Source organism: Zootoca vivipara, chromosome Z2, assembly GCF_965207765.1.
Source record: "Zootoca vivipara chromosome Z2, rZooViv2.hap1.1, whole genome shotgun sequence".
NCBI lineage: Eukaryota > Metazoa > Chordata > Lepidosauria > Squamata > Lacertidae > Zootoca > Zootoca vivipara.
Window position 1 is genome coordinate 37965258 of NC_142585.1, and position 20469 is coordinate 37985726.

The 20469-nt window shown below is 47.1% G+C and overlaps 1 protein-coding gene across 4 annotated transcripts in view; it reads right to left on the reverse strand.

Moving 5' to 3' along the window:
* Positions 1 to 1350, reverse strand: part of LOC118083864 (discoidin domain-containing receptor 2-like) — a 37083-nt gene extending 35733 nt beyond the window's left edge. For 2 of the 4 annotated variants that reach the window (XM_035112846.3, XM_035112845.3), the window contains exon 1: positions 968 to 1350. Coding sequence is in view for 1 of the 4 variants with exons in the window: in XM_088664850.1 (XP_088520976.1) it covers positions 968 to 1016 (49 nt within the window). In the remaining 3 variants the exon portion in view is untranslated. Of the gene's footprint in view, positions 1 to 550; positions 569 to 967 lie in introns of those variants that run through there. The other 2 variants (XM_088664850.1, XM_088664849.1) reach the window with 2 other exon arrangements.
* Positions 1351 to 20469: the final 19119 nt, after the last annotated feature.

The window sequence follows — 20469 nt, forward strand, 5'->3', positions numbered from 1 at the left end:
CTTCATCATGCCACTGGTGGGCAGGGCCCAGAGGCAAAAAGCAGGGGCAATTAATGCAAATAAATAAATAAATCCCTTTGTACAGTAGACAAGGTTCTACACACTCTCAAACGCCTCTCCAGAGCCTCAATCCAGGCAAACAAGAAGCATGATCAGAGCTCAAGCACATATTCCAGCTAGTCAAGAACACTTGGCTTGGAGATAGTTCCTAGGGCCAGATAGAGTGACCTGGAGGGCCACACGAGGACCCCAGCCCTCAGATTCCCCACCAGTGTAGACATGTGGGAGGAGGGGCATAAATGTGGATTAGAAATTGGGCAAGCAGAAATGATGGATTTATGACAGCATGAGCCACCCATGTGCCATCCAGTCAGTTTCAAAAAGCAAAAAAGTGGATCATGCTCATCACCATGGCTTGCACATGTTGCGCATTGATTCCCCACACGTCACCAATGCTTCTGGGTGTCTTATGTTCAAACGCCAGGGCCTGCTTTTGTTGCAATAAAACATGGTACACTTTCACCAAGTAACACATTGCACATCGGCTCACGTGAGAAGAGAACGTCATGCATTTCCTGCTCTTGTTTGACTGAGAGAACGCTGCACATCTCCTGCACACTCGAAGCACACCAGTTCCTGCCCTTCCGAAAATAAGAGAGCCTGACCCATCTTCCCCACACACAAAGCGAGGAGGCTGACACCCCTTTCCCTCCTCCCAAGGGGAAAGGCGAGGCATCCTTGCGCCCCTCCTGGCCTCTGTGTCGCCCACTCCTGCTTGCTGTGGCCAGGGCGCCCAGCTGAGTCCCCTCCCTCCACAGCCAGGAAGCGCAAGAGGGCACAGCTGGGCCTCAGTGGCTCCAGGAAAAGAGGGCAAGCAGCCAACATTGTCTCGAGCCCGAACAAAAGGGAAAAGCATGCAGGAGAATTTGCAAAGGGGGCTGACCCGAGTTGCAGAGAAGGGCCCTACCTGCCAGGCCTAGCCTCTGTGCAGCTGCCGCAGCCGCCTCCACCGCCATGGCAATCCCAGCCTTCCTACTGCCATGGATTCAGCTGCGCTGGGCTTCCCAGCATCTTCCCCCACCACCACCCCGCTTCGCAAGCAACTTTTCCAGCAGTTTGGAGATCCGCTCAAACTTGTGGCTCAGACTCCTCCTTCTCTCTCCCTCCAGTCCTCCTTCCACACACAGGCCCAGGAGACTTCCTTGCCTTTGTCACTACAGTTCCTATGGCAACACCCTGACGGAGGCCATGGAAAAGAGATTTCTGTATATGTGTGTGTTAAAAGAGGGAGAGAGGCGGGAAAGAAAAAGCTGCTGTCTCCTTTAGCCTCTGTCCCTCCTTCCTTCTCTCTCTCTCTCCCTCTCCCCACCTCCCACCCCCTTTTCTCTTTTCCTCCAGCCCCCTTGGCTGGGAGCAGCGGGGCCAGGCTTCAGCCTGGAGTTGGGCCAAGCATTGCATGCACATGAAAAAGCCACAACATTAAGGAAGGATTTTCTTTTCTCTCCCCCCCCCCCAACAGTAAAACGGGTTGTGTGGTGTGCACATGTTGGTGTGCTTCAAGGCTTTCTTCTCTCTCCCCACCCGCCTTTTGACTCCCCTCACCCTCAGTTTATTTCCGTGCTATCCCTACAAAAAAACTGGGAAGTCCCACACCAAGGCTGGAACCGGCCCAGAGCTGCTGCTCCTGCTGCTCCTCCTCCTCCAGGATCGAATCTCAGCTCGACAAGGCCGAACTTTTGCCCTTTGCAAATGTTGTGGTTCGTCAAGAGGGTTTTGGCCTGAGTGTGTCCAAGGCATACACAAGCAAAATGAGTACTATATCATGTAGGGCAGGCATGTCCAACAGGTAGATCGTGATGTACTGGTAGATCACTGGACATCTGTGGTAGATCACTGGTAGATCACTGGCTCCTCCCAAAGAAGCTCAGCAACTTTGGCTCCCCTAAAAAAATTCTACATCTTTGCCCTGAAGCCCCCCAAACAGGGCTTTCCTTCCTAAAAAAAAAAAGCTCAACTTTGACCCAACCCGCCCCCCCCCAAACATGGATGGCTTTCCTTCCTAAAAGCTCAACCACATCAACCTGAATCTCCCAAAAGGGGATAGATCACTGCGAGTTTTTAACTCTGTGAGGAGATCGCAATCTCTTGGAAGTTGGCCACCCCTGATGTAGGGCATCTCGGGGAAATGGCCACTGTCAGAGGGAAGGATGTTGGGCTGTGCAATGCCAGGATTAAAGGCAATATGTGATTGTTCCCTTCCTCAATTAATCCCTGCAACAATCCTGTGCGGTAAATTAGGCTGAGAGGTGGTGCCTGTCATCCAGTGAATTTAATGGCTGAATGGTGGTTCAAACCCTGGTCTCCCATGTCCTAGTCCGACACTCTAGCCACTACACCACACTGCCTCTCATATTATGCCCACTCTTTCCTGAGCATCTATTCTGATTTGTTTGCAAGGATGTTGTTACGTTACGTTGTTATTGATCTCCCACCTTTTTCTCCGAGGAGCTCAAACTAGTGTGCAGGGTCCGTCCCCCGCATTTAATCCCCACAACAACCCTGTGAGTTAGGTCAGACTGAGAGGAAGTGACTGGCCCAACGCTGTCCAAGTGGAGGTTTGAATCCTGGTCTCCTGGGTCCTAGTCCAACACTAACCATTTTACACACTGACTCATTGTTATAGATTGGACAATGAGTGTTCATCCTGATTTTGACCCCATTGCCACTTTAATGATCATGGCTCCCTCTCTTGCCACCAAAGAATCCTGGGAAGTGTAGTTTGTTATGGGTGCTGAGAGTTGTTCTGAGACCCTTATTCCTCTTCCTAGAGCTACAACTCCCAAGTGCTTTAACAACCAAACCTTCTTCACAGGGAATTATGGGAATTATAGCTCTATGAGGGGAATAGGGAGTTGCCTAGCAATTCAGTGCTTGGGGGGGTTACTAAAGGGTAACTTTTTCACCCAAATGTTAAAGCGTGTTACTTACTGTAACAACTTCATGGTGCGTACTGATCTCTCTCTCTTTCTCTCTCTCTCTCTCTCTCTCTCTCTCTCTGCACAAACTACAATTCCCAAGGTTTTATGGGGAAGCCATGACTGTTTAAAGTGCTATGATACTGTATGGTGCAGATGGGGCGTAAATCTCAAAGAGGGAAAGTGGATGTGCATTTCACATTAAAGCCACACAAAGGTAAATAATGTGTGTGCATGAACATGAAGCACAGTCTGCCATTTCACATACCCTGTAGCTGCCGAGGTGTGTTTTGAAGTGTAGATAACAACTTTATCAGGCAATGCAGGCTCCGCCCTCCCACCAAGGAGTCATCATCTTCTTCATCTTTAACTTGGTAGGGGACATAATAAATCAGACTTCACGAACTTGATACCCTCCAAATGTTTTGGACTACAAGCCCCATCGGCGCCAACCAGCAAAACCATACTAGGCAGCAGCTATCTCCCACTCTGGGTTGCCCCTTTCCTTCCTAAATGTCTCCCTCTGTGCCCATGCAGACTTTTTACACAGGATCTTGCTGTCTTCTTGTGGACTAGCAGCATGAACGGCTTCTTTTTTCTTTTACAAATTCTTCAGAGAACAAGCAAACACAGCTCCAAAATTTAACGGCATATGAAGAGTCCTGATACGGGATCAGGCCAAAGGGGGCCCACCTATTCCAGCATCCTGGTCTCACAGTTGCCCACCAGATATACCACCATCTCGATCACTCTTCTCTGCACCATTCACAGCTGTACAATATCATTTTGGAGAAGTGGCAGTGAGCCTATCATATAATATCTTAACGCCCATGATGCATCTGGTTATACATGTCTGTGCAATGGGAACAAGAAGCATCCATTCCTCTACCACTGCTACCACTGCCCAAGGTGTAACTTCTAGGAAGAAGTTAGAACCCGAGGCACCAAAACTGCTTGCAAGCCATCACGCTAACAGCATTTTTAAAAGGCAATCCCCAAACAGGGGGGCAGGGGGGCGGTTACGGACAATAATTTGCCAGTTATGTACACTCTGTGGGGCAACTAAGTAATTTTAGACCCTGAACGTTTACTACAGTGGTACCTTGGGTTACAAACGCTTCAGGTTACAGACTCCGCTAACCCAGAAATAGTACCTCGGGTTAAGAACTTTGCTTCAGGATGAGAACAAAAATCGTGCAGCGGTGGTGCAGCGGCAGCGGGAGGCCCCATTAGCTAAAGTGGTGTCTCAGGTTAAGAACAGTTTCAGGTTAAGAACGGACCTCCGGAACGAATTAGGTTCTTGACCAGAGGTACCACTGTATTCCTTTCAGGGAGGGGGAGGCCTTTACAGTCATGGTACTACTTCAGGAATGAAATGGACAATTAGCATTTCTTTTCTCCCTACAACCCCTTGTCCTGCTCCAATACCGCTGACCGCCATACCACACTTGATAGCTGCTTCTACATTCTTGATATGTTAGAGCAGGGTTGGGAAACTTCAGGCCTGACGGACAGAATACAGGCCTCCAGACCTCTCTATCTGGGCCACAGAACTCTTCCCCAAGATGCACACACACTTCCCCAGTCCATACCCCTCTCCGCAGGGCACACCTCCTCCGTCCAGACCACACACCTCTCTCCAAGACACACCTCTTCCCCAAAGGACATACCCTCAGGATGTGCTCCCTCTCCCCAGGCCACATGCCTGCTCCCAAAGACACACTCTCTCCCCCCAAGACACTGCCCATCTCCCCAGGCCACATGCCCACTCCTCAAGACCCTCCCTCTCCCCCCAAGACACCCACTTCTTCCATATCCCCTCTCCCAAGGCACAGCCCCTCTCCCAGGCTACATCGCTGCTTCCCGTGATACACACACCCTCTCCCCAGGCCACATGCCCACTCTACAAAACCTACAGAGTCTCCTTAGTCCACACACACCTGCCTCCAATACAAACCCTCTCTCCTCAGGACATTCCCCTCACTGGCCCTGCTTTGCATCCTGCGTAGCCTACTTTTTCCCGGCTGGGATGAATCACTGAGCTCTGATCATGCCTCTTTCTCGCCTGGATGAAGGATAGAGAGGGGCAGGCAGGAATGCATGTAGAAACTATTGCGACCATGGCACAATCTAGATGTTTCACTTTGGGAATGTAGCTGCAGGAGACAAATCCCCAAAGGCCTTGGAGGCAGCAATCTGATTACATCAACTGACTGTGTGTGTGTGTGTGTGTGTGTGTGTGTGTGTGTGTGTGTAATACACAAACTGGCCAGCAGCAACAGTTCTTACATAAGGAAGATGGGTGGGGTGGAGAGTTAGGGACGGGGGGGGGGAAGAGAAATTAAATTCAGTTCGCAGTTAAAGCTGAACCACCACCCCCCATTTCCAAAGCAATATGAGAAGTGATGCCCAGCGACCCTTCAAAATTTGCAGTTCTCTGGATTTTGCAAGAGTAGCCACCCCGTGCGTTGAACTTGGGACCTTCTGCATCTGAAGCAGATGCTCAGCCACTGAACTACTGTCTCATATAAAAACAAAGCGAGACTCCAGTCCTCATAACTGTGAACAGGAACTTGTGCCAAGTTGGACCTTTGGTCTTTTGTAGTCAGCATTGCCATCACTGACAGGCAGTGGCTCCCCAGGTTTTCAGCAGGGGGGTCTCCCAGTTGTCCCTGGATATATGATGGACATTGAACCTGGGGTCTTCTGAACCTGAGACCTTCTGCATGCAAAGCAAGTGCTCTGCCGTCCCCCGTCCCCCCACCATCTCATATATTTTCCCCACCCCAGCTTCTCCTGCTTTCTCAAGTTAGCTTCTGTGTTGTGAGAATTTTAAGTTTTTTTAAAGGTCTTTATCGGGACCCAGGTGGCTCTGTGGGTTAAACCACTGAGCCTAGGGCTTGCTGATCAGAAGGTCAACGGTTCGAATCCCTGTGACGGGGTGAGCTCCCATTGCTTGGTCCCAGCTCCTGCCAACCTAGCAGTTCGAAAGCACGTCAAAATGCAAGTAGATAAATAGGAACTACTACAGCGGGAAGGTAAACGGCGTTTCTGTGTGCTGCTCTGGTTCACCAGAAGTGGCTTTGTCATGCTGGCCACATGACCTGGAAGCTGTCCGCCGGCTCCCTCGGCCAATAATGCGAGATGAGCGTGCAACCCCAGAGTCGGTCACGACTGGCCCTAATGGTCAGGGGTCCCTTTACCTTTACCTAAAGGTGTGTATATATATATATATATATATATATATATATATATATATATATATATATAATGTTCATAGATGTACCAAACAAACATGTGCAAGGGGGCAGTCCTGTAGCCATTTTGACTCTCCCAGGCTGACAAGGCCTTTCTCTTTGAAAGGAGGGAGGAAATGGGGGGGGGGGGAAACCTCATATTTCTGACACCTCTTCTTTGATGTAGACATGACAGTGTGGGGGTGGTGGTCTTGGGCTACACCCCTTCTGTGATGTATGTACGACACTTCTGGGGGTGGCCTGGACTGGGAAGGAGGGAATTTTCAAAGTTCTATATATGGGGAGGGAGACCTTTGTTCTGGGTCCTTCTTTTCTCCTGTGCTAGAGAGAACACCCTGCTGCAGCAAAATAAACCGCAAATAAACTGCGGGCGACTAGCCTTGCTTTTTCCTCTACCTTGGTTTGGTCTCTGTTTTGCGCTAACGAAGAGAGGTAATTAATTTCGCCCTCCGAATCTCTTCGGAGGTTCGGACTCCCTACCGGGGTAGGACCCTTTTAAACAGGCAAGAAAGCCTTTTAAAATTCTTATAACATTCTGGAAAGGCAACCTTGCCTGGTGGCGTGTCCTCCCCAAGCAAATAGGATTAACCAGGAGGGACAGCCCAGCAGCCTTCAGCCTTGCTGGGAACAGCATGTACAACAGTGTGAAACCTCACACCCCTCAGGGCTTGAGGCCTCTGAGCTGCAAAGCAAATGCAGAGAGGAGGAGCACTGGGTGGGGGGGCTTGCAGGCCAGGCACCCTCCACGCAGATCAGGAGACAATGAAACCTCCATGGTGAGGGGCAGTCTGCCTCTGAATACCAGTTGCTGGGTCAGGTGTCAGGTCCTGTTTGCAAGATTCCAAGAGGCCTCTTGTTGGCTACTGTGCTGTATGCTGGACTGGACGGGCCTTTTTCCTGACCCAGCAAGGCCCTTCTTACGTTCATAAGAGGGTTAAGGGAAGGACCATAGCTAAGTGGTAGAGCATTTGCTTTGCATGCATAAGTCCCAGGTTCATTTTTGGGTAGCGCTATGACTCCCTCTCCAAAATCCCAGAGAGCTGTCCCAGCCACTGCAGGCAGTACTGAGCTAGATGGGCTTTCTCTATTCCTCTGCCTAAGGGAGGAGCTGTAGTAGCTCAGCGTTAAGAGCATCTGCTTTGCATGTAGAAGGTGCCAAGTTCAATCTACCCCTCCTGCTGCATAGACAACCCCAGGTATAGCTAGGGTGCACTGAGATGGGTGGACCAATGGCCTGGCTCAGTATAAGCATAGCTTCCTGGGCTAGCTGAAAATGTTGGAAAACAGGTAAAAAGAAGCTGAACAGAGGTGGACCCCAGCACCCCAAAGTTCTCATCCCTTCTTTCTGCGCAGTCCCTCCATAGCTACACATCAATGACTAGACAAAGAAAAGAAGGGGCATTCTCTAACCAGGAAGCTGGCAGCCTTTGGTGCATCATTAGCTGGGTAACTTTTGTCTCTAGGCCTCAAATTAGGCTCATTAGGTGGCTAATTTGGGGAGGCAGAAATAGCTCTTGCTAAAGAGCTCTTTGGAGGAAACACCTGGAGACAGAGTCCGTGCGTGCAAAGAAAGTTCCCTTCCCACGCAGGCACGGGCAAAGCCTTCCACCCTGGCGGGACAGGGACTTTATGAGAGGTTGCTCAAACTCTGGTTGGCCAGCACTTGGCACACAGCCACAGAAGAAGGGGGGGCTGCTCATAACATCCCCAATTACAGGGAACATAGGGATCTGCTCTCTTCTTCCAAGTCAGACTACTGGGTCCATCAAGTTCATTGTTGTCTACTCCAGGGACTGAGCAGAAAGCAGGGGCGTAGGAAGATGGGGCCGTGGGGGCGGTCCGCCGCGAGCGCTGCGATCCCAGGGGCGCCATCGCCGCTGCCCGCCCCACTCCCAAAATGTGTGGCACGCCACTGCACGTGGCGCGTCCTGCCCCCAAAACGCGCAGCGTGCCTCACCCCCAAAACGTGCGCCACGTCACTGGGGGCAGCGCATGAAGCTCTGCCACTGGCAGAAAGTAGATCTGGATTTACTGGGAGACAGGAGTAGAGGGAGGTGATTTATACTGAAACAGACCATTGGTCCATCTGGCTCAGTATTACCTACTCTGACTGGCAGCGTCTTTCCGAGACTTTCTCAGCCCTACCTGTAGGTGCTGGAGATTGAATCTAGGACTGAGCTATAGCCCTTCAGAATATTTCAGATTAGCTACTTTGAGCTGCACCGGGGGGGGGGGGGGAGACACACATCATATCATAGCTGCCAAGTTTTCCCTTTTCTCGCGAGGAAGCCTATTCAGCATAAGGGAAAATCCCTTTAAAAAGGGGATAACTTGGCAGCTATGCATCATATATTCACACACAAAATATTTAGAAGGTGTGTGTTCTTTTTAAAGTTTTGCTTACAAAATATTAGACAAACATGTCTAAACCAGATACCAACTGATTTAGAGCATCAGATCTCCACACTAGCCAAAATGTGTTTTGATTAACGATTTCCAGAAGACCAACATCACTGGCTGTCAACCCATAGAAAGGTTACCCAGAGGCCCAGACCATTGCTCAGAAGTACAAAGCCCTCAGAGCACTGTGTACCTACTGGACAACTGCTTAGGCCTGATGGAGGAGGTTGCTTTTGCAAGTACAGATTCACACTGCATCCATGGAGTTTCAGGCAGTGCTGGGTGTAATCTCTGGCACTTTTTAAAGACCCACCACCCACCCCCAAAATTGAGATTATTCAACTGGTCTTAATATTTAACCAATTTAAGGCTCTTTGGGCATTCACCAATAGAACACAATGTCCTCTGTTCATTAAAGGTAAAGGGACCCCTGACCGTTAGGTCCAGTTGCGGACGACTCTGGGGTTGCAGCCGATGAGTTTACTGGCCGATGGAGCTGGTGTTTGTCTGTAGACAGCTTCCAGGTCATGTGGCCAGCATGACTAAGTCGTTTATCTACTCGCACTTTGAAGTGCTTTCGAACTGCTAGGTTGGCGGGAGCAGGGACCGAGCAACAGGAGCTCACTCGTCACAGGGATTCAAACCGCCAACCTTCTGATCGGCAAGTCCTAGGCTCTGTAGTTTAGACCACAGCGTCACCCGCATCTCCCTCTTTTTTTGCTTTACTAAAGAAATTAACCAGCATTTCAAGTGCACATTACATGCTTTTTGGTAGGCATTTTTGCCTAACATGCACATTTTCACAAACAGCTTTCTTTAATGTAATTTTTTCTGTATTGTTTTAACAAATGCATGCAATTTTTATGCACACTTTATTGTGGCACATGTTCACTTGGTTGGAGAGCTGTATAGCAAAACCCAGAGAAGCATGGATTTCAAAGGATAGCTGCATTTCATTTTGGGAGCTGTTTTGAGATGTGTAGATTGATCAGGGCTTTTTTTTATAGAAAAGGAGGTGTCAGAGGTTGTTGAGCTATTGAGCTTTTTTTAAAGGAACACCCACCTTCTCTTCTTTGCACTAACACCACTTTTGGCACTAATCGTCGCACCTACATACATGCTTGCCGCATGATCACTGAAGAAGTGCCAGAATTCAGAACAAATTCATCCCCCATCCCTACTGTCCGTTGACATGGGTATTGATGACGATGCCCACTGGGTGTGGAACCTGCATGTACCACAAAGGATCTGGGTCACGTTTCATACATATTCTGTGAGTTCCATAGGACTGGGAGCTTGTCAAAGACTGCATTCCCTCAAAGCCAATCTATATGGAGCTACATGCCAGGAGTGGATAAGGCAAGGTCTAAAAGGGTTGGGTGCCCTTTTCTCTCTGCCACCTGCTTTTCTCTCTTTCTCTTTTGGTGCCCTGTTTCCCCCCCCCTCTGCTACCCCCTTTATCTCTCTCTCTCTCTCTCCACCCCATTTTATATTTTTCTCTTTTGACACTCCCGTACTTTCTCTCTCCCTCTCTCTCCCTCTGCAGTGCCAACCACTTTTGTCCCCATTTTTTCCACCCTTAAGGGGCACAGGTGGTGCTGTGGTCTAAACCACTGATTTAGGGCTTGCTGATCGGAAGTCCGATGGTTCAAAACTCTTGCCACGGGGTGAGCTCCCGTTGTTCTGTCCCAGCTTATGCCAACCTAGCAGTTCAAAAGCACACCACTGCAAGTAGATAAATAGGTACCGCTGTAGCAAGAAGGTAAACAGCGTTTCCATGCATTCTGGCTTCCGTCACAGTGTTCCATTGCACCAAAAGGAGTTTAGACATGCTGGCCACACATGACCCGGAACGCTGTCTTTGGACAAACGCTGGCTCCTCGGCCTGAAAGTGAGATGATCACCACACCCCATAGTCACCATTGACTGAACTTAACCATCCAGGGGTCCTTTACATTTATACATTTACCATCTTTACCACCTATCCAGATCCACATATAGCAACAGGGCTGCATGTTGCCTACCCCTGGCACAAGTCATTAGCAGTGGCGAGAGAACAATGATGTGTGGTGGACTGGTGTGAGGTTTTGAAGTGCTGCAAACATACCTCTACAAACTTTAGGATTATCCCTCTAAAACTGGACTGCAATGTCAGAAACTGCCTAGGAATCCTATGGCTGTATTCAGTGCTTTTTTCCTTTAAAAAATGTTTAGGGCTACTCTCATTTTGACTCAAGAAAATCACCATTTTATAGTTCAAATCGGGGGGGGGGATAAAAACAGTAAATGGACAAAAGTACAAAGATTCACAAAATGTTTAGGGGTATGCGTACCCCTGCGTACCCCCAGAAAAAAAGCACTGGCTATATTTATATGTTGTGTTTTCAGTCCTCCAAATCCTACTACTACTCCTGTGTCCCCCACTTCTTATTTATTTATATTTATAAAAGTATTTCTATACCGCTTTATTGTCAAATATCAGGGTGATGTACAGCTTAATTCTGTACAGCTTGATGGGATTGTTCTGGTTTGATCAGACCATAGTATGCTGCTACGTCCAAACTGGCAAACTGTGTGATTTGAGTGTACCCTGCTAACCAGGATTGCTAAGCAGGACTGCAAACTATGGGTTTTTTTAATAAAAAAAGATGTCAAGAGCATCCAGTAATATTTGTTAGGCTTTATTAAGCACCTAAACTACTCAGTACTGTCCTGCCAATCAACAACTTCAGACTTCCCCAGCCTGGTGCCCTCAATACGTTTTGGGTCACAACTCTCAGGAGTCCCAGCCAGCATTGTCCAAAACACCTGGAGGGCACCAGGTTGGGAAAAGCTGAAATACAATAATGCATAACTTTGGCTACCGCATTACAATTGGAAGGAGAAGCCAGGAAAAGACAAGAGACTTCCGAAGTTGCTCAGGTAATACCAAAGTATTTATTTATTTATTTTTAAAAACTTAACGTTCTGTTCATAAAGATATCCAAGACTCTTCACAGAAGCAAATACAAAGTTTTTTTTTTAATTAGCAGTGCAGAATTTTGTGAAAGTATATTCCAACTATGGATAGGTGTGTGTGTGTGTGTGTGTGTATGTGTGTGTGTGTGTAGAAGAGAGGCTGTCCCTTGAAACGCAGGCAACACAGGTGGTAGTAGAAGATGCCACTGTTCACTCAGCTTGGCACCATCACTGCAGGACTTTGAGGCACATGCCCAGGGTCCATTCAGCAGAAGGAGCAGGAGGGTCTCAAAAAACAACAACAACAGAGCTGGCTTATCACATTTTGAAGTGAAACCATGTGTATTACCACCTAAAGAGGAGGATATAAGATCATTAAGTGTCTGGAATGGCTAGGGGATGGACGACTGTCAATTTCACTTTCTCACATTTCCAATCTTAGCTTAGTTCAGTTTGCAACATTTCTGCACAGGTTGCTTTTTTTTTTTAAAGTCATTGTGAAAATTCATCATAAAGCAAATTTCTTCTAGTATACACATTTTGGTATGCAATTTCCCCTGATTTTTCCAAAGCATTTTTTTCCTAGTAGAATGCATTTTTGTATGTTATTTTCGTGAGTATAAGCATCTTAATGCACAATTTCCCCTCCCCCCCAATATACACATTTTGCAGATGCGACGTGGTCTGTAAACTGCGTTGCAAAATCCAAAGAAATGTGCATGTCAAAGGATAGACACGTTTTGCACATTATTCTGGGAACTGTGAATTAGAGAGTTCCTCTTTAAACTGTGAAACAAACTGAATTTTTCTCCCATCCCAAGACTGCACCACTGCAGCCCTAAAACAAGTATAGCAGGCATGTCAAACCTGCGGCCCTCCAGATGTTTTGGACTACAATTCCCATCTTCCCCAACCACTGGTCCTGCTAGCTAGGGATCATGGGAGTTGTAGGCCAAAACATCTGGAGGGCCGCAGGTTTGACATGCCTGAAGTATAGATTCCACCCTGACGTGCTTAAAAGCTTGGTCTATCCGGCTCAGTACTGTCTGCACTGACTGGGAGCAGCTCCTACTGTCTTTCCCAGCCCTACCTGAAGACTTTTGGGGATTGAACCTGGGATCTTAAGAATCATAGAACTGTAGAGTTAGAAGGAACCATGAAGATCATCTAGCCAAACCCCTGCAATTCAGGTATATTTTTTGCCCAATGTGGGGTTCGAGACCACAAGCCTGAGACTAAGAGCCTCAGGCTCTACCCACTGAACTATCCCTCCTGCGTGCAAAGCGGTGCTCTACCAGTGAGCTACCGTAGGTGGAATTGGTTTGTACCCTGTTTCTCCTAAAATAAGACATAAAATAAGCCGTAGCAGGATTTCTAAGCATTTGCGCAATATAAACCATACCCCGAAAATAAGACCTAGTGATAGGCGCAGTTCTGGAGGGCCCCAAGGAAGAGGCTAGGCTGGACATGTAGTAAAAAGTAAGACATCCCCTGAAAATAAGCCACGGTGTCTTATTTTTGGAGAAACACGGCACTATTCCACCGGAGCTTTTTTGTTGCGGCTCTGGAGAAACCCATTACTGTATGAGTTAGTGATCCAATAAAAAAGCATGGGACTGAGTGTTTTTCCTCTTGCCTCATTTTTTCCCAAGGGAAAACCGTCTCTTTAGCAATACACCAGAACAAATGGCAGTCTTAGAAAACCCAATTTGCCATTTGCTCTGACTGAGCACTAAAGAGCAGCTTTCCCTGGGGGAAGGCACTGGGACAAGAGGGATTGCGGATACATCCAAAGACACGCAGCGCTCCCCTTGGGCATTTGCTAGGCTTTCTCCACATAACACCAGGTACAGAACCGTGAGCATTGGCATCTACTTGTGTGGTGGTGAACTTTGAAGTGCAGGAGCTCCTTGTGGCAATCCCTATAACCCTGCCCCTCAGGAGAATCCAAAAAATGCAACAAGAGCTACTGATTCTATACTGTAGATCATTAGAGAGACACATATACAAAGAGCAATTATACAAAGTATATACAAAGTATATACAAAGTATATACAAAGAGTAATTTCGTTGTTCCTGCAAGGGGACAATGACAATAAAGATATCTTATCTTACAGCGTACTGCCCAACTTACAAGTATCAGACAGCAATCCTACACATACTTTTCTAGGAGTAAGCTCCATTAAAAGCAGTGCTGACTGCATAAGTTCACCTTGCAAAGCACTTCTAACCAAAGATCTTCAGCCTTTTAATTAGAAGTGCAGTGGGTTCCTATTTAAACTGCCAGTGAGAAGAACTCTATCTGATAAAAGGGGGGAAAGTGTCCAAGCCTCTGCCTGAATGTTGGCTTCATTTGCTGACTTCCTCAGATTTGTCACAAACTTGAAAGACTCGTTATCACCTTCATTCACCTGCCAGAGGAAGAAGAGTTCATCAGTTCCCCTGGTGCACCAACAGATGGTTTCATCACTCTTGCTCTGGGATGGGGGGTGGGGGAGTTCTGAAGCTGAGTTCACAATGTGTCCCCCGTTCACTACACCATTGTCAACATCTCTTCCTGTTCCCTGGATTTCTCCCAGGCCAGCTCTGTGAGCATGAATGGTCTAGGACCCTCTTCCCCTCCAGAGTCCGGGGGCCATCCAGCACATTTGCTGGCACTGTCCTGTCTCTCAAGCTGGGCTCTCCCTTGAGGTCTGGTGCAAAGGTCACTGGGTGTGCTGTCCCTCTCTGCATACCTTCACCTCCTGAGGAATTTGACAGAATCTTGAAGTGATGGGTGCCTGAAGACGCACCAAGCAGCAAGTCCTCAGTGAGGCCCTCCCTCTCGTGAGCAGGCTCCTCCATCAGAACTTGCAGGAGAACAAATCCAACAAAAAACAGAAGCCACCTTTTGGCAGGGTCCGTCTTCTCCCGCAGGCTGCGTCTTCTCACAAGAGGTGGGTACAGTATTCGGCTAGGCTTTCTTCCCCTCCGGGCTGGGTGGCCAGGAGACCTCTCTGATAATGCTGGAGAGCTCACCAAAGTACCAACTGCCGAAAGCTCTCCAGCAACAGGTGCGCCTGCAGCAATGGGCATTGTCTGACTGGCCAACATGGTTCCTGTAAAAAAAAAAAAAAACCTCCCAGGAACAGAACAGATACGGCCGCACCTGCTCTCGGTTCAAAAGTGTGGTGTTTAGGGTAGTAAATCCCTACCCGGTCTCCCTTCCCAGCTTGTCAAGGCACAAACTGCAGAGGTGGGTGGGGTGAGGTTCTTGCTGTGATTTTTAGCCTCTCCAAGGCCTCCTTATCTGCTTTTTATTTGCCCTTTTTTGCCAACCCTTCTTAGGCTATAAATACTTTATTTGCCAGGGAGGAGCCATTCTGACTCATAGGTGACTCTGCCCCAAACCACACCCATAGGTGGGGATGACTAGTGAGGCCAAGGGGTTCCTACCTCCAGCTTTGTGCAAAATGCTCAAAACTCAACCTCAGAGAGCTCTGTTGGAGATGATGGGTGGACTTGGTCCCAAGCTGGAAAAACAACAGAAACTCTTACCTAGGGACAGCCAAATCAGTCAGTTTTAGTTTCTCTCTCGTTTTGCCAGTCTTAAATTCAGTTCTACATGTCAGCTTGCATAAAAAATAAAGAATCCTTGTGAAAATTCACCAAGTTTCTCTTAATGCAAATAATTTTTGCAAAGCAATTTCCCCTAATATAATGCATATCTGTACATAATTTCCACTAATATATATGCATTTCAATGCACACCTTACTCTATTATATGTCTTTTAAATACATTTATTAGGCTGAAGACCTGTAAATGAATCTAGAGAAGCATGAATTTCTGAAGGATAGCTGTGTTTCACTTCACATGTTGTTTCCGAAAGCGAAAATTTGCAGATTCATCTTTAAATGCAAATTAAATTGCATCCCCCATCGGCAGCCCTACCCACATATATCCTGCATCGTTTTATTGCAAGGGCAGCGGTACCACTGCTGCTGCTCCCCCTTGGAAACTGATACCTGGGGTATTACAAGGTTCCTTTGTGGCCCCAGTTCTCTTTAACATCTATATATCTTCTCCGAGGAGACTGCCTGTTTCCGTCAGTGTGTGGCACCACCAAACTGTGATACTATACTATCATTCAGTAGTGGTAAAATCTGAATACAGTGGAACCTCGGTTTATGAACACCTCGGTTTATGAACGCCACAGACCCATCTGGAACGGATTAATTCACTTTCCATTACTTTTAATGGGAAAGTTCGCTTCAGTTTATGAACGCTTCAGTTTATGAACAGACTTCCGGAACCAATTACACCCATGTTTCAGTTTATGAACGCTTCAGTTTAAGTACTTTGCGGACCTGTCTGGAACGGATTAATCCACTTTCCATTACTTTCAATGGAAAAGTTCGCTTCAGTTTATGAACGGTTACTCCGCGGACCGTCTGGAACGGATTAATCCACTTTCCATTACTTTCAATGGGAAAGTTCGCTTCAGTTTATGAACGCTTCAGTTTATGAACAGACTTCTGGAACCAATTGTGTTCATAAACCGAGGTACCACTGTATTTTAAACATACCAGCATGGTACACAATTTGGATGTTAGCAGTAACAAAGAAAACTACACATGAAATCTGGGATATGCAAAGAAAAGAAAACCTGTACTGTAATCATTTTACACCACCTGGCAGAATTCGATCACATATAATTCCAGCAAAGACTTACACAAACACACAGCGATGGCAGTCATGGACATTTGGCAACTTTAATAAATGCATCAAGAACTCTGTAACCTTTTATTCCTTGAGGAGTGGTAACCCTTCAAGTATTTGAAGGCCATTACTATCACATAAGGGACGCGGTGGCGCTGTGGTCTAAACCACAGAGCCTAGGGCTTGCCGATCTGAAGGTCGGCGGTTCGAATCCCCGCGACAGGGTGAGCTCCCTTGCTTGGTCCCTGCTCCTGCCAACCTAGCAGTTTGAAAGCACCTCAAAGTGCAAGTAGATAAATAGATACTGCTGCAGCGGGAAGGTAAACAGTGTTTCTGTGCTCTGCTCTGGTTCGCCAGAAGTGGCTTAGTCATGCTGGCCACATGACCTGGAAAAACTGTCTGCGGACAAACACTGGCTCCCTTGGCCTATAGAGCAAGATGAGCGCACAACCCCAGAGTCGTCTGTGACTGGACTTATCTGTCAGGGGTCCTTTACCTTTACTATCACGTCATTTGAGTCTTCCAAAGCTAGGCAAGTGCAACCGTTTTATGCATTCCTCTCCTCACAGAACTTGTGGTGGTGCATAAAGTTCATGTGTTCATCAGGAGCATCCATTGCTCAATGAAAGAGCACATGTTTTGCATGCAAAAATGTCCCAGTGCCAGTCTTCAGCATGTCCAGTTAAAACCTTATCTGATAGGTGAGGGGAAACATTATTTCCTGTCTAAGATCCTAGAGAACTGCTGTGATGCAGTGGTGACTGGTGACTTGGACTGATAGGATGGAAGGCAGGGAGACCAACAGTAGATGGCGCCAGAGAGACAACAACAGGCAGGTCCAGAGCCCATAACATGCAGCGTCAACTTATTCTAGTTTTGTCCCCATTCTCCGCCCCCCCTGCTGAGTTCTACAAAGGCAACACTGAGGCTAAGGAGAAGGAGGAAGCTGACAGTTTGTGCCACCCCCAGACTGTTGTAATTAAGAAGGCAGGCAGGTGGGGGCTGTCTAGGGGCAGAATGAGTTTGGTAGAGCAGCACCCCATTTGCCAGCCTCCAGTGCCTGTGCTTTTATATATGCTGCTTTTCATTTGTCTAAATAAAATTCTGTGTTTTCTTAACATAATGTGAATTATTGTTGCGAAGATTTGCATAAAAGTTGCTGGGTTTCACATCTCTCAAACAAGCCAATAAGTCAATAAATAAACAATCAGCCATTTGGTTTTTTTAAAAACAAAACAAAACAAAACCAACCACCCCACGTTGTCAAAAGGCACAGGAGCCCTGCTGGAGAAAAGGATTTGGCAACCTGAGTCGTACAACAGTGCTCCAGCATTCCCACAGGCTCCTCTTTATTATCCAATTATTCTTCAACGTGCTAGTTATGCCTATATATGTATATTCTAACAGGGACTTGATTTTGTTGGGTATCTATGTTTTTTCCTGTTTTGTCTTGTTATCATTTTTGCCGAGCCTCAGGGGCGGGGGTGGGTTTTCAGTTTTGGAATAAATAAGAGCAACAGCTATCTCTCAGGCCTGCGGCCAAGGTGGGGGCGCGGTAGAGCAGATGTGAAGGACTCAGATGTTGTTGCTAACAACGCTTGTGTGTTAACAACGCTGCTAGTGTGGGTCGCGGGAGGAGGGAGAGCATGTTCGGCCTGCTATGACCTGCTGAGGCCCCAGGGCGTTTTGAGGCACTCCACCCGTCCCATTCCAAGCTCCAGCAAGGTCTCAGTGGTGAAATTTAATTTAGCAGAACACCTCTGAGCCATTAAACCATTAAACAGATCTCTTTCTTCTCTTTTGTCTGATGCCAGCTATTATCAAACAGGGGCAGACCGGGTGATTCCCCAACTGTGACTGATACATACCAACAGGTGTCTGGCTTTTGTTGACAACCCTTCATTGCAGCCGCTCACTTGGGTTCCCCTTCCTCTCAGCCCAATCCCAAACAAGGATGGGGGAGAAATCTGATTCACTGCATAATTTAAGGAAGATTCTACCAAAATGATTGAGGGGATAGAGCAACTCCTTTATGGAGAAAGTTTGCAACATTTTCAGTTTAGAGAAAAGGCAAAGAGGAGGTACAATAAAAGTTTATAAAATAATGAAAGTGGGTAGAAAAAAGTTTATCTCCCTCTCTCATTAATATTAAAACTTTGGGGCATCCAGTGTTGGAAGGCTCAGGACAGATAAAAGATACTTGCATGCATTTGTGAAAATAAGAGACATAAATGCTCTATATTAGGAGAAATTGCTTTGCAAAAATGTGCACGTTAGACAAAACTGCATGCAATAATGTGTATATTAGGAGAAATGTGCGCAAAGATGTTCATGAATTTTAGGAGGAATCTATCATCTATCTATCTATTAAAAGCAAAGTGATTTGGGACTGAATTCAAGATCAGTGGGGGGTGGGTCCAAAACCCATTTAAAGAGAATAAAATTACATTGTTATCTAGTAATACAGGGAGTCAGACCATTGTTCCATAAAGCTCAGTATTATACACTGACTGGCAGTGGCTCTTCAGGGTTTCAGACAAGCACGTTTCCCAGTTCTACCTGGAGAAGCTGCTGGAGATTGAACCTGTGACCTGCAGGCAAGGCAGATGCTGTACCACTGAGTTAGGGCATGCACCTTAAGACACAGGAAGTTGAGTTATAGTCAGACCATTGGTCCATCTAACTCAGTGACTTCAATACTGGCTCTGCAGTGTTTTAGACAAGGGTCTCTTCCAGTCCTATTTTGCCAGGGATTAAACTTGGGACATTCTACAGGCAAGACCAGGGGTCGGCAAGGCTTACCGGGCATGGGTTGAATCACTCCCGAGGAAATCGCTTCTGCACATGCCCAGATGCCAAAAATCGCACCTGTGCAGAAGCGATTTTCAGCATCTAGGCATGCACAGAAGTGATTTCCGGCACCGTGGACATGTGCAGGCACAATTTCCAGCATCCGGGCATGTGCAGAAGCGATTTCCAGAGCCGTGGAAGAGAACCCCCACACTGCACTGTGCTGGTTTAGCAGTGTGTGGGGACTCGCAGAGCAGGTGGCTTGGTTTGGGGCTGGCTCATGGGCCAGTTAAGCGACCCTCATGGGCTACTTCTGGCCCATGGGCCTTAGGTTGCCAACCTCTTGGCATGACAGATACTCTACCAGTGAGCTACAGCCCTATCCCATGAAGACCACCACCACCTTGCACAAGACCAGAATATAAAATTACTTAACTGTATCACAGATTCCTGTTTTAAAAGAAAGGTGGGAGGAGTATTTACTCCAGGTCCAGCCAATCATAGGCCTCCCATTGCTGATGGGCAGAGTGAGCAGTGACCAACCTGGCAGCTATCATGTGACACTGTGGGCCAAATCATGTTCGGCCTTATTGATGGCCTGGCTTTTTCATCTACAGTAAATGACAAGCCTAAGCTGATCCAACCCCATTGCCTTATCTCCAAGCCATCCGCCAAGGCTGCTAGATTGCATGAGGTCCCCATCATTTTTTTCCTTGCCATGAAGCCGGAAATTATTTGTAAGGTGAGTTAACAGTAAGAAAAATCAACACACACACACATACACACACACACACAAACACACTGCTTGGCAAAATCCCTTTGCCTCTTCTGACTCATTTGTTTGATAATTATTGCCATTAATTGCAAAAGATGGATGCCCTCCCGTAGGATATAAACTGTTGTGCTTGACCAGACAAATACCTTGTGCATGTTCTTAAAACACACGCATTGCTATTTTTAGGGAGAAGTTATTAATAGACCACTGCTAGTTGAGCAGAAAACTCAGCACATCAGAAATTATATATATATGTGAATGAAATGAATGAGTCAACACCACACCTGCTCTATCATGCCAACTGTCCCAGTGCCCAAGATTATTTTTGTATGTATGTGTAGGTTTGAAATAAGGTAGGGGGGTAGGCTGTGTATGTGAGATCTTTCTAACCCCTGGATCCAGCAACTGTTAAAATATAAGGCAGGCTAGCTTCCTGTGTGAAGGTGATTGCCTGTGTGATGGGCCATTAAGAGAACGAAGGAAAGGGGCTGAGAGATGGCAAATGGGTGAGGCTCCCCCAGCTCGTGGTTAGAAGGAAAAGGCAGAGATGAGTAAGAGTGATGTGACCTAGAGCAAGCTGGAGAGAGTCAGAACAATGTTTGAATCCAAGGCGAA